Source organism: Saimiri boliviensis, chromosome 2, assembly GCF_048565385.1.
Source record: "Saimiri boliviensis isolate mSaiBol1 chromosome 2, mSaiBol1.pri, whole genome shotgun sequence".
NCBI lineage: Eukaryota > Metazoa > Chordata > Mammalia > Primates > Cebidae > Saimiri > Saimiri boliviensis.
The window spans coordinates 46400303-46412499 of record NC_133450.1 but is presented as its reverse complement, the minus strand read 5'-3'; the positions used below and the strand labels follow the sequence as shown (position 1 = coordinate 46412499).

Below are 12197 nucleotides of genomic sequence, written 5' to 3'. Positions count from 1 at the left end.
TCTTGAATTTCTGACCTCAGGTGATCCACCTGCCTCGGCCTCCCAAAGTGTTAGGATTATGGGCATGAGCCACCGCACCTGGCAAAAATAGCACTTTAACTCTGTGATCTTCCTTCCCAAAACACAACCCCAGTCTACTCATGAGAAAAACAGACAAATTCCAGTAGCGGGGCATCCTACAATATACCTAAGCAGTACTCCTCAAAATTACCAAGGTCATCAAAAACAAGGACCATCTGAGAAAGTAACATAGCCAAGAGGAGCCTAAGGAGACATAGCAACGAAATGTCATATGATACATGGGATCCTGGAACAGAAAAAAGTCTGCTGGTAATAGTAATAGTAATGATAATCGTGGACAAAAGCACCTCCAACCCCTTCAGGTTTCACGGTGCATTTTTTTAGTTCTTTGGTTTTCCGACTTTCATTCTTTTGAAGCACTTGCATTGCATCCAGGGTTCCCCAGAACTTATCCTATCCCACAGCCTTTCCGTATTTCCTATGGCTCTGTCCCCCACGAGCGATGGTGATCTCAAATCTCATGGCTTCAGTTCCTTTCTTCTGGCGACCTCCATCTCATCTGGTTCAGATCACTATTCATCCAACTTTCTATTACACAGCGCCCCCTAGACGTTTAATTCAGCATGACCAAACCCAAACCTTGACTTCCTAAACCTGCTTCTCTCATTTCTAGCCCACTGCATAGACGAAATCTTAGGCATCACCCCTGTCTTTTCTTCCCTAAGTTCTGCCAGCGGCGCCTGCGTGGGGCCGGACTCTTGTATCGTGTTCTCTTCTTCATCCTTGCTGCCAGGCCCTCAACACCAGTGAGCCCTCTGCCTTCAGGAGTTCCCATTTCCCTCCCTATGCCTTTCCTTGCTTCCTTCCTTTCAATCTCTCTAGCAGCTACTGACATGGGAAAATGTAGATTCTCTCGGGCCTCCACGCCTGGCAATTTCATGACTGCTGCCCACTGAAATTCTTTACGGTGAATTCCTTTTCTCCATCTTGAGGTGTGTGTGTGTTTAGGCGTTTATTTACACCTTTTGTGTTTGAAACAGAGAATCACTAGGAAGTAGTAGCTGAATTACCAGTTTATTTTAATATGTAGCATTGTAAAGTGACAAAGCCCATTTTAATAGCACCAGCCATTAATCCAGTTTTCTCAATTGACACAAGAAAAACAACTCTGAAGGTAGTTACGGGAAAACGTGACATTAGATGACAGCGGAACCCAGCCAACCTAGGACCTGAAAATGAAAGAGTGAAGATAATTTTTAAAAAGCTTCAACCTGAGATATGAAAGGGAAATTAGAAAATGCTCAGGTAGCAAAATGAAGGGTAGTCCCACCGAGCCAGCCAGGAGTCGAACCTGGAATCTTCTGATCCGTAGTCAGACGCGTTATCCATTGCGCCACTGGCCCCGGGATGCTTGCGTTGGTCTCCATGCTGTTACTTCACGGTTATACTGCAGGGTTTGATGGGAGGTGTAGTTTCCCAGCTGTATTGGGGAGCTGCACTAAGCATTCTGGGAGATTGAAGTTTATCAGGAACCAGACCCTGAGATTGGTGGATCTGCAGGAGCCACGCCGTACGCCACTGTGCAGCCCGCGGATTGGCGGGAAAAGCCACTCTCCTTCTCTCCCTTTCAGGAGCGGTGGCAGACGCTCTGGTTGTTAAGGCGACTTGTCCCGCCTTCTGAGTGGGGGAGGGAGGCTCTGGTTCGGCTTTGTGATTGGCTACTAGTATCAAGGAATCCCGGCGTGGACAGCGCGAGGAAAAAGATGGCGGCGATGGCGGTCGGGGGTGCTGGTGGGAGCCGCGTGTCCAGCGGGAGGGACCTGAATTGCGTCCCCGAAATAGCTGACACACTAGGGGCTGTGGCCAAGCAGGGGTGAGGGCCGGATCTCCACGAGCGGAATGCTGGGTCCGAACTCGGGGACGGAGAAGGGCAAACTAGTCATCCCGGAGAAGCAGGGGTGAGGGGGTCGGCTAGGATGAGGGCGGGAGAGACTATTACTCTTTGGAGGGGAGGATCCTCGGACCCAGGAAAGTGAGGAAAAGAACTTATGAGGGGCCTGCGGTCACTGAGTCCAAAAGTTGGGGGAGTTGTCGAGTAAACTCAAAAGGGCCCTGGAGGTCGCGATTATTGTCTGGGAGTGGGAGGAGGTTTTAGGGGGCAAGGGAGAGAAGAGGCTAATTTTGACGGGGGAGGCGTGGGCGGAACTGGGACAAATCAGGATGTGAGGATCTTGGAAAGACAGTGACACTTGAGAAAAAAATTCTGCTTGTGGATTTCCATCGTTTTCTCCTTAAATTTTCCATGGCTGTGTTTTGGGGAGAAATTGAGGCACAGTACAGCAGAAGTGATATCCCCCAAGGTGGTCTAAACTCAGCAGCCTAGTGGGGTGAACTGATGGCAGCTGAATGGGCTGTGGAAAATCAAGATAGCCTAAATCCAGTTGCTTGGCTCTCTGGCACTGCTGCTCTCTTTACATGATTCTGGGTCTGTCGCGGTTGTAGGTTTGATTTCCTCTGCATGCCTGTCTTCCATCCGCGTTTCAAGAGGGAGTTCATTCAGGAACCTGCTAAGAATCGGCCTGGCCCCCAGACACGATCAGACCTACTGCTGTCAGGAAGGGGTAGGGACCATCCCATATGCCCCTTAATTATTAGAGGCAATAACAACTTCTGCTTTATCGGGGCCCTCATTCTCCTCCTTTTCTAACTTGGATATATTTGTTAGTCCCTGGGATATAGATAACTTGTTTTCTCCTTCCTTCTCTATTCTGCACCAGGCTATCCCGCATCTATGTAGAAAAAAAACCTTTGTCTCTCATTTCTACTCTTGAGTTCCTACTAAAAACTAAAAATTGAACAAGTAAAGTGCTGAACCTTATTCAGTATTTGTCTTTCTTGGGTGGGGGAGTACAGACTGGAATACGCTAATTGTGGGAAAGCTTTCTCCATGGATTCGTCCAGACTCAAAAGTGGAGAAGATCCGCAGGAACTCCGAGGCGGTAAGACTGTTTGACTTCTTTGCTAGATCTTTCTAAAGATTAGGTCTGTAACCAAGCTGGGTGGGGAGAGTGGCCCCCTCCCATCCCCAATAACTTGGTAAATCAATTGAAACAATGAAATTAAAGCTATTAGGCCAGGAGCAGTGATGCACATCTATAATCCTAGCACTATGGGAGGCTGAGGCTATAGGATCACTGGAGCTCAGGACTTTGAGACCAGCCTGGGCAGCATAGTGAAACTCCATATCTATAAAAAATACAAAACTGGGCCGGGCGCGGTGGCTCAAGCCTGTAATCCCAGCACTTTGGGAGGCCGAGGCGGGTGGATCACAAGGTCAAGAGATCGAGACCATCCCGGTCAACATGGTGAAACCCCGTCTCTACTAAAAATACAAAAAAATTAGCTGGGCATGGTAGTGCGTGCCTGTAATCCCAGCTACTCAGGAGGCTGAGGCAGGAGAATTGCCTGAAACCAGGAGGCGGAGGTTGCGGTGAGCCGAGATCGCGCCATTGCACTCCAGCCTGGGTAACAAGAGCGAAACTCCGTCTCAAAAAAAAAAAAAAAAAAAAAAAACTTAGCCAGGCATGGTGGTGCATGCCTGTGGTCCCAGCTACTCAGGAGGCTGAGGTAGGAGGATGAATTGAGCTTGGGGAGATCAAGGCTGCAGTGAATCGAGATTGTGCCACTGCACTCCAGCCTGGGTGACAGAGTGAAACTTTGTCTCAAAAAGAAAGAAAGAAAAGAAAGCTATTTGCTTGTTAGCTCAACCTTTTCCTCTTTATCTCCATTTCAGGCCATGTTACAGGAGCTGAATTTTGGTGCATATTTGGGTCTTCCAGCTTTCCTGCTGCCCCTTAATCAGGAAGATAACACCAACCTGGCCAGAGTTTTGACCAACCACATCCACACTGGCCACCACTCTTCCATGGTATAGCTGAGAGGCTCTTTTCCTGCTGCATATCATGGTAGTCAGATTGTGTTAAGTGCCTTTTTGTGCCTAGCAATTCAGTGAAGGTTGTGTTTGGCAGAATTTAAATATAAGTATTGCCAGGCATAGTGGCTCATGCCTGTAATCCCACTTGGGAGGCTGAGATGGGCAGATTGCTGAGCTCAGGAGTTCAAGACCAGCCTGGGCAACATAGTGAAACCCTGTCTCTACAAAAACACACACACACACACACACACACACACAACACAACGCAAATTAGCCAGGTGTGGTGTCACGCACCTGTCGTCCCAGCTACTTGGGAGGCTGAAGTGGGAGGATGACTTGAACCTGTGAGGCGGAAGTTACAGTGAGCTGAAATTGTACCATTGCACTCCAGTCTGGGTGACAGAGCCAGACTTTGTCCCCCAAAAAAAGGTGAGGTTGCCCTGCCCCATCTAAAAGTGGTATGAAGAGAGTTTCAGAGCATGTAATTATTTTAGAAACTTACATGAGACAAGGCAGATATTTACATAAGGATCTATACTAAGGTACACATTCATTTACAAAATCACAAATTGGGAAAAGCATATAAAGGGATTAACGAGGTCTGGATGAAGATTTTTTTAATTGAGGGAAACTCTGGACCCAATCAGTTCAAAAGAGAGTTCTAAAAGGGTGAATGTTTATGTGCAGTTCTGGATGCGGGTACCATTGGTGGCACCAGAAGACCTGAGAGATGATATAATTGAGAATGCACCAATTACACACACACAGGAGTACAGTGGGGAGGAGAAGACATGGATGTGGTATGTCTCTGTTTGCTGCTATACCAGGGTGCAAGGGATAGGGTGAGGGGAAGTACAGAGCGGAACCTGTAGGGAGGTCTCCTTGAGCTATGGTGATAGGTTGGCCATATGTAGTTGACTGTACTTTTCTGTATTGGACTCTGAACAGGTGGCACAACTTCCGGACTTTGTGTGACTACAGCAAGAGGATTGCAGTAGGTGAGTCCATGAGGATCCTGGGATGGGTGTCACTTCTCTGTCCTGTGAATAAGAATTAGGAATTTTGGGCCGGGCGCGGTGGCTCAAGCTTGTAATCCCAGCACTTTGGGAGGCCGAGGCGGGTGGATCACGAGGTCGAGAGATCAAGACCATCCTGGTCAACATGGTGAAACCCCGTCTCTACTAAAGGTGCAAAAAATTAGCTGGGCATGGTGGCGTGTGCCTGTAATCCCAGCTACTTAAGAGGCTGAGGCAGGAGAATTGCCTGAACCCAGGAGGCGGAGGTTGCGGTGAGCCGAGATCGCGCCATTGCACTCCAACCTGGGTAACGAGCGAAACTCCGTCTCAAAAAAAAAAAAAAAAAAAAAAAAAAAAGAATTAGGAATTTTGTGTATAGCATACAATTTTGCTACTTTCCCACTATCTCAGACTGCCTTTCTCTTAAAGAAGTAAACAGATTTTGCACAAAGGAGCAACGAAGAGCGTCTTGACTGGCAGTGGTTGACAGTTTTTCTTTTGCCTCACTCATGTAGCTCTTGAAATTGGGGCTGACCTCCCATCTAATCATGTCATTGATCGCTGGCTTGGGGAGCCCATCAAAGCAGCCATTCTCCCCACCAGCATTTTCCTGACCAATAAGAAGGGATTTCCTGTTCTTTCTAAGATGCACCAGAGGCTCATCTTCCGGCTCCTTAAGGTGAGTGGTAGAAGGGTTCTAAAGGTGGTCCAGCTATACACCTTGCCTTATTCACCTGTGTACGATTGTTTTTTTCCTGTGAGGCTGATTGTGCGTGTGTGTGTGTGTGTGTGTGTGTGTGTGTGTGTTGCAGTTTCCATCTTGTTGCCCAGTCTGGAGTGCAATGGCGCGATCTTGGCTCACCTATATCCTCTGCCTCCTGGGTTCAAATGATTCTCCTGCCTCAGCCTCCTGAGTAGCTGGGATTACAGGCGCCTGCCACCACGCTTGGCTCATTTTGGTATTTTTAGTAGAGACAGGGTTTCACCATGTTGGTCAGGCTGGTTTTGAACTCCTGACCTCAGGTGATCCACCCACCCTGGCCTCCCAAAATGCTGGGATTACAGGCATGAGCCACCATGCCCACCCTGAATATGACTCTGGTTTCTGGGTAGCAATTTCAGTGAAGTTGGGTGTCTTGAGAACAAAAGACAAATGACAGTAGTAGCCCTAGGAACATGTCAAAAGGAAGCAGACCTTATGAGAACTTTGCAGAAGGTTTCATTTAGGAAATTACAGCAAGGATCCATGGGGCTCTTTGAGTGTTGATGATAATTTATGGCATAAGAGGGGTTTTTCTTTTTTTCTTTTCTTTCTTTTTTTTTTTTTTTTTTTTTTTTTTTTTTGAGATAGGGTCTTACTCTGTCACCCAGACTGGAGTGCAGCGGCATGATCTCTGCTCACCGGAACCTCTGCCTCCCACGCTTAAGCAATTCTCCCACTTTAGCCTCCTGAGTAGCTAGGATTACAGGTGTAATCTCGGCTAATTTTTGCATTTTTCTTAGAGACGGGTTTCACCATGTTGGTCAGGTTGGTCTTGAACTGACCTCAAATGATCCACCTGCCTCGACCTCCCAAAGTGTTGGGATTACAGGCGTGAGCCACCGCGCCACCCAGCATGAAGCCTTTGTTGGTATTGGGACAGATGCTAGAGAACTGTTGGTCTGTGTTGGGCGCAGTGGCTCATGCCTCTAATCCCAGCACTTTGGGAGGCTGAGGCAAGTAGCCACCTGAGGTCAGGAGTTTTAGACCAGCCTGGCCAACATGGTGAAACCACGTCTCTACTAAAAATACAAAAATTAGCCGGGCCTGGTGGCACAGGCCTATAGTCCCAGGTATTTAGGAGGCTGAGGCAGGAGAATTGCTCGAACCCGGGAGGTGGAAGTTGCAGTGAGCCGAGATCACACCATTGCGCTCCAGCCTGGGCAACATAGCGAGACTCGGTTTTGGGGGGCAAAAAAAGAAAAGTTGCCCTGGGCCTTATTTTACACCAGGGATCTTTGGCCATGTACCATAATATTCCAGAATCTTGGTTTGGGGCTGTGTCTGATGGTCTGACTTTTCTTACAGTTGGAGGTGCAGTTCATCATCACAGGCACCAACCACCACTCAGAGAAGGAGTTCTGCTCCTACCTCCAATACTTGGAATACTTAAGCCAAAACCGTCCTCCACCTAATGCCTATGAACTCTTCGCTAAGGGCTATGAAGACTATCTGCAGTCTCCGCTTCAGGTGGGCCTGGAGTGCACTGAGAGGAGGAAGGTGGGGTGGAAAATGTGTCTTGAGAGTAGACACCTCCAAATCTTACTAAAGCTCAGAAAGCAGTGTGAAGTTTTTGATATTTTAGTACATTGTCCTTTGCCAGAAACGATGTCCTTTTCCTCATTTATCAGCCACTGATGGACAATCTGGAATCTCAGACATATGAAGTGTTTGAAAAGGACCCCATCAAATACTCTCAGTACCAGCAGGTACTGTGTGGTGCCCAGGGTGAGGAAAGCACAGGGGCAGCGTGACCCGGGGAGGATGGGATTACAGCCATGGGATCTTCTCTCCTTCCTCCAGGCCATCTATAAATGTCTGCTAGACCGAGTACCAGAAGAGGAGAAGGATAGCAATGTCCAGTGAGTGCTTCCCCTCAATCCCAGGGACTTGCGTACCTACATCTGTATATGCCAAGTCTGTTTGACTCTTCCCCTTTCTTTCTTAGGGTATTGATGGTGCTGGGAGCAGGACGGGGTCCCCTGGTGAACGCTTCCCTGCGGGCAGCCAAGCAGGCTGACCGGCGGATAAAGCTGTACGCTGTGGAGAAAAACCCAAATGCCGTGGTGACGTGAGTAGCAACCTGCTTGCTGGGAAGTTAGTCTCCATTGCCAAGTTTCCTTAACATCTCTCCTCACCTTGTTATCTTTGTTTCAGGCTAGAGAACTGGCAGTTTGAAGAATGGGGAAGCCAGGTGACCGTAGTCTCATCAGACATGAGGGAATGGGTGGCTCCAGAGAAAGCAGACATCATTGTCAGTGAACTTCTGGGCTCATTTGCTGACAATGAGTTGTCGCCTGAATGCCTGGATGGAGCCCAGCACTTCCTAAAAGGTGCCCCCAGGTTGGGGTATATGTGGAGGGTGATGATGGGTGAGGCAGCAACATGGAAGGAGGGTAGAGAGTTTAGGGGAAAGTGGGTTGGACCTGGGTCAGATCATATGAGTTTGAGAGCTACTGTTCCACTGCCTCTGCCCTTAGCAAATGAAACCATCTCTCTAAACCTTAGTGTTCATATTTGTAAAATGAGGGGAGTGGGCCAAGCATGGTGGCTCACACCTGTAATCCCAGCACTTTGGGAGGCCAAGGTGGATGGATCACTTGAGGTCAGGAGTTCGAGACCAGCTTGGGCAACATGGCAAAACCCTATCTCTACTAAAAATAAAAAAATTAGCCAGGTGTGGTGGTATGTGCCTGTAATCCCAGCTACTTGGGAGGTTGAGGCACAAGAATCTCTTGAACCCTGGAGAAGGTTGCAGTGAGCCGAGATAGTGCCCCTGCACTCCAGCCTCGGCAACAGAGCGAGACTCTTGTCTCAAAATAAAAAAAATTGAGGGGAGTGGACTCCTTGAGCTGACATATATATCCTGAGCTTAGCTTTCATCAGGAACTTCTGTGGGACTTTGTGACCCCACAAAAGTTAAGGACCACCAGTTTAGACTCTTGGGTTCTTTCAGTTTTAATCTGTGACTCTGTAAATTAACCTAAAAGTAGAATCCTTCCTGACAGTAGCTAGAAGCAGGCTGGCTTAGTAATGTGACAACATGCCTTTGCCTTTCTTCCATGCCCATGCCAACATTGGTCAGTTTGACATGGGAGGTTTGATCCTTCGGTTAGTACAGACATACCATTTCCCTCCCTCTGGAACTAATTTGAGTTTCCTGCTATGCAGATGATGGTGTGAGCATCCCCGGAGCGTACACTTCCTTCCTGGCTCCCATCTCCTCCTCCAAACTGTACAATGAGGTCCGAGCCTGTAGGGAGAAGGACCGTGACCCTGAGGTAAAGAACCACTCTCTCTGGAAAGAGCGGTACTCTTTAGTCCTCTTATTTTTTCTGTATTTGCATCAATTGTTTTTCTCTGCTGGGGATGAAAAGGCAAAGGAGGCCGGGCGTGGTGGCTCAAGCCTGTAATCCCAGCACTTTGGGAGGCCGAGGCGGGTGGATCACGAGGTCAAGAGATCGAGACCATCCTGGTCAACATGGTGAAACCCCGTCTCTACTAAAAATACAAAAAACTAGCTGGGCGTGGTGGCGCGTGCCTGTAATCCCAGCTACTCAGGAGGAGGCTGAGGCAGGAGAATTAATTGCCTGAACCCAGGAGGCGGAGATTGTGGTGAGCCAAGATCGCGCCATTGCACTCCAGCCTGGGTAACAATAGCAAAACTCCGTCTCAAAAAAAAAAAAAGAAAGAAAAGGCAAAGGAGAAGTTAGGGATCAGGGAAGTGCTAAAGTAAAAGTTTTTTTAATCCTTGGGGAAGAAGGTATCTTTTGTCTGTCTTCCCCAACACACACTCTGTCTCTTTCTCTCTGACAGGCACAGTTTGAGATGCCTTACGTGGTACGGCTGCACAACTTTCACCAGCTGTCTGCACCCCAGCCCTGTTTCACCTTCAGCCATCCCAACAGAGGTAGGTTCTTTTATGGCTGTCCTCTGACTGGAGGGGTGTGGGCTTCTTCCTTCCTCCTTTCTTCCCTTGCTGTCCTTAGTCTGCCTTATCTATGCTTCCTTCTTGGGTCTTGTTCATGCTTTACCAAGTTGTCTAGAGCTTCTGGCCCTGTCAGCCACATAATTCTTTCCTGACAGATCCTGTGATTGACAACAACCGCTATTGTACCTTGGAGTTTCCTGTGGAGGTGAACACAGTCCTGCATGGCTTTGCAGGCTACTTTGAGACTGTGCTTTATCAGGACATCACTCTGAGTGAGTGTCTTTGGCAGTGGATGGCAGAGTATGAGGGTGCGCTGCCTGGGCAGCTTATATGTACATGTGTCATTTAGATTTATGGGGAGCCCAGTACTCAGTGAATGGAGATCTTTGTGTGATCAGAGAAGAGACCCTCTTCAACATAGGCAAAAGGCACAGCCATAGAGACCTCTATTTTTTCATTGTTTTGTCCACACAGGTATCCGTCCAGAGACTCACTCTCCTGGGATGTTCTCATGGTTTCCTATCCTCTTCCCTATTAAGGTAGGAACTGCTTTTAAGACTCTGTAGGTTAAGGAGTAACTTTTGCCTTTGGTGTTGTGCTTCTTTCCTTCTCCCAGGAAGATAGTTGACTATGACTCATGTTCTTCTGATTTCATATGCTCTTGGATCCCAGCGATAATTGTTGGGATTATTTGGAGTGGCATTCTGCCTGGCTTCTCCGCATCTACTCCGGCTACTCTTCTATCTCTTCTTTACTTTGAGCAAGAGTCATCTTTTAAAAACTCAAATTTGATCGTAATGCTCTTTTTTGCTTAAAACCCTTCATTGCCTTCCCATTGTCTTTAGGATAAAAGTAAAAGTCCGGAACAGTGATTGTAAGACTTGATGTGATCTACTATTTGCCTGCCTTTGCAGCTACTGTCCCCTTGCTTACATTGCTTCAGCCTTATGGACCTTCTTTTGGTTCTTCTAATAGCTGATCTTTCCTACCTCAGGCTTTCATGCCTTTCTTTTGTCTGTAAAGTTCTTTGCTTGTCTCTTCACACAATTAACTATCTTCTAGGTCTCCTTTAAACATTTCTATTGTAAGATAAACTTTCTCTGACTTCCTAGACTAGGTTAGTGTTCCCTTTCATAGGTGTTTTTCTAGCACTGTGTACGTGTTCCAGCACTCACCACACTTTTGATTATTTGTTCAGTGTCTTATTGTTCAGTATTCTGATAAACTTCAAATAACTTTCATGAGGGTTGGGACAGTCTGTCATGTTTATCATTTTATCTTCACACCTACCTTAATACATTGCCACATATTTATTAGCTCCACCCTGACCCTCCCTGTCTTTCTTCTTACAGCAGCCCATAACGGTACGTGAAGGCCAGACCATCTGTGTGCGTTTCTGGCGATGCAGCAGTTCCAAGAAGGTGTGGTATGAGTGGGCTGTGACAGCACCAGTTTGTTCTGCTATTCACAACCCCACAGGCCGCTCGTATACCATTGGCCTCTAGCCCTCCGTGCAAGTGTCCAGAGCCTTGGAAGCAGCTTCAGGTTCTGCTCCTGTAGCACAGAAGGTGCAGTACAGCTATGGGCTGTGATTCCCCTTGCCCGTCAGAGAGAAGCGTTTCAATCTGCTTTCCTGCCTTACATCAAGGTGGGCAAGGGATTATAATTAATTGCAGGGCTCAAGCCACCAATCTGAAGACCTCAGGCCAGGGGGTGAGGAATTAGTGTTGGATTTGAAGCTACGCACAGCCTCGAGAGCTCCCTGGAATATCCCTGAGAACATGGGATTTGAACAGAATTTCAGCCCTTCTCTGTTCTTGTTTCGATGGTTTTGTGTAAGAGGAAATAGAAATAAAGTTATAGCCCTTTCCTGCACTACGCTGCTGCCCCCTGCTGCTATTTTCCCACACCTCACTTAGGCCCAGGCATGTTCAAATCTGTGCTCTTAACCTATCCAAGACCCAAAGGGGACTAGCCGTATTCTCTACTTAGGAAACTGAGCAATTACTCTTGGACTCCTGAATATAGGCCTTTCTGACTAGCTACAGTAAGCTCTTGTCCATTAGAACCTGTGGTTAGGCTTTTCTCTCGGGAGGAGGCATAGAGTTTGCCACCTTGGAGAAAGATGGAATAGGGAATGAAGCCAGCTTCTCTTCTGTATTCTTGAGCTACTGCACTGGCAACTGGTTACCTCTCCTTTGTTACCTCTTGGGAAGACTGGGATCCATCCAGGAATCTCCAGCAAGAAGCTACCTATTTATTATTATTATTTTTTTTTAAATAAAACCACAGTTACTGTTTGAAGTCCTAAGAGATCTAATCCAATTTTCCATTTTACAGAGGGAGAATTTGAAATGGGTAGTGATGTGATGTTAGCCAAGTCAGAATTGGAAATCAGGTCCTCGGACTCTGGCTCTCCCCGTGTTACAACCAGCTACATTTTTAGTAGCTACAGTAGACCACTGAAGTGTCTAGGGGCTCCTAGAGGACCTTCGAAGGTGGGGGTGGACATCAGTTCCTTCTTTCCAGTGAGAG

The 12197-nt window shown here is 47.5% G+C and overlaps 1 protein-coding gene and 1 non-coding gene across 7 annotated transcripts; one reads left to right on the top strand and one right to left on the bottom strand.

Annotated features, from left to right (window-relative positions):
* Positions 1-1351: 1351 nt before the first annotated feature.
* TRNAR-ACG (transfer RNA arginine (anticodon ACG)) lies at positions 1352-1424 on the bottom strand. The gene has a single exon. It is a non-coding gene; the product is annotated as a tRNA-Arg (tRNA).
* A 320-nt stretch (positions 1425-1744) lies between these two features.
* Positions 1745-11973, top strand: PRMT5 (protein arginine methyltransferase 5). 6 transcript variants are annotated; one of them, XM_010335059.3, is made up of 18 exons: positions 1745-1894; positions 2524-2642; positions 2935-3020; positions 3815-3949; positions 4643-4755; positions 4904-4953; positions 5487-5650; positions 7040-7201; positions 7363-7440; positions 7535-7593; positions 7680-7802; positions 7889-8064; positions 8903-9012; positions 9548-9641; positions 9818-9934; positions 10137-10201; positions 11015-11083; positions 11339-11973. In XM_010335059.3, the coding sequence occupies exons 1-18, from the start codon at positions 1785-1787 to the stop codon at positions 11579-11581; spliced, it is 2073 nt and encodes a 690-aa protein (XP_010333361.1). In that variant the 5' UTR covers positions 1745-1784; the 3' UTR covers positions 11582-11973. The 6 variants fall into 6 exon arrangements, 5 of the variants coding, with proteins under 5 accessions (XP_010333361.1, XP_003924378.1, XP_010333362.1 ...); XR_744375.3 differs by having other exon boundaries at positions 1748-1894; positions 11015-11230; positions 11339-11422; XM_010335060.3 differs by having other exon boundaries at positions 1808-1979.
* The last annotated feature ends 224 nt before the right edge of the window (positions 11974-12197 follow it).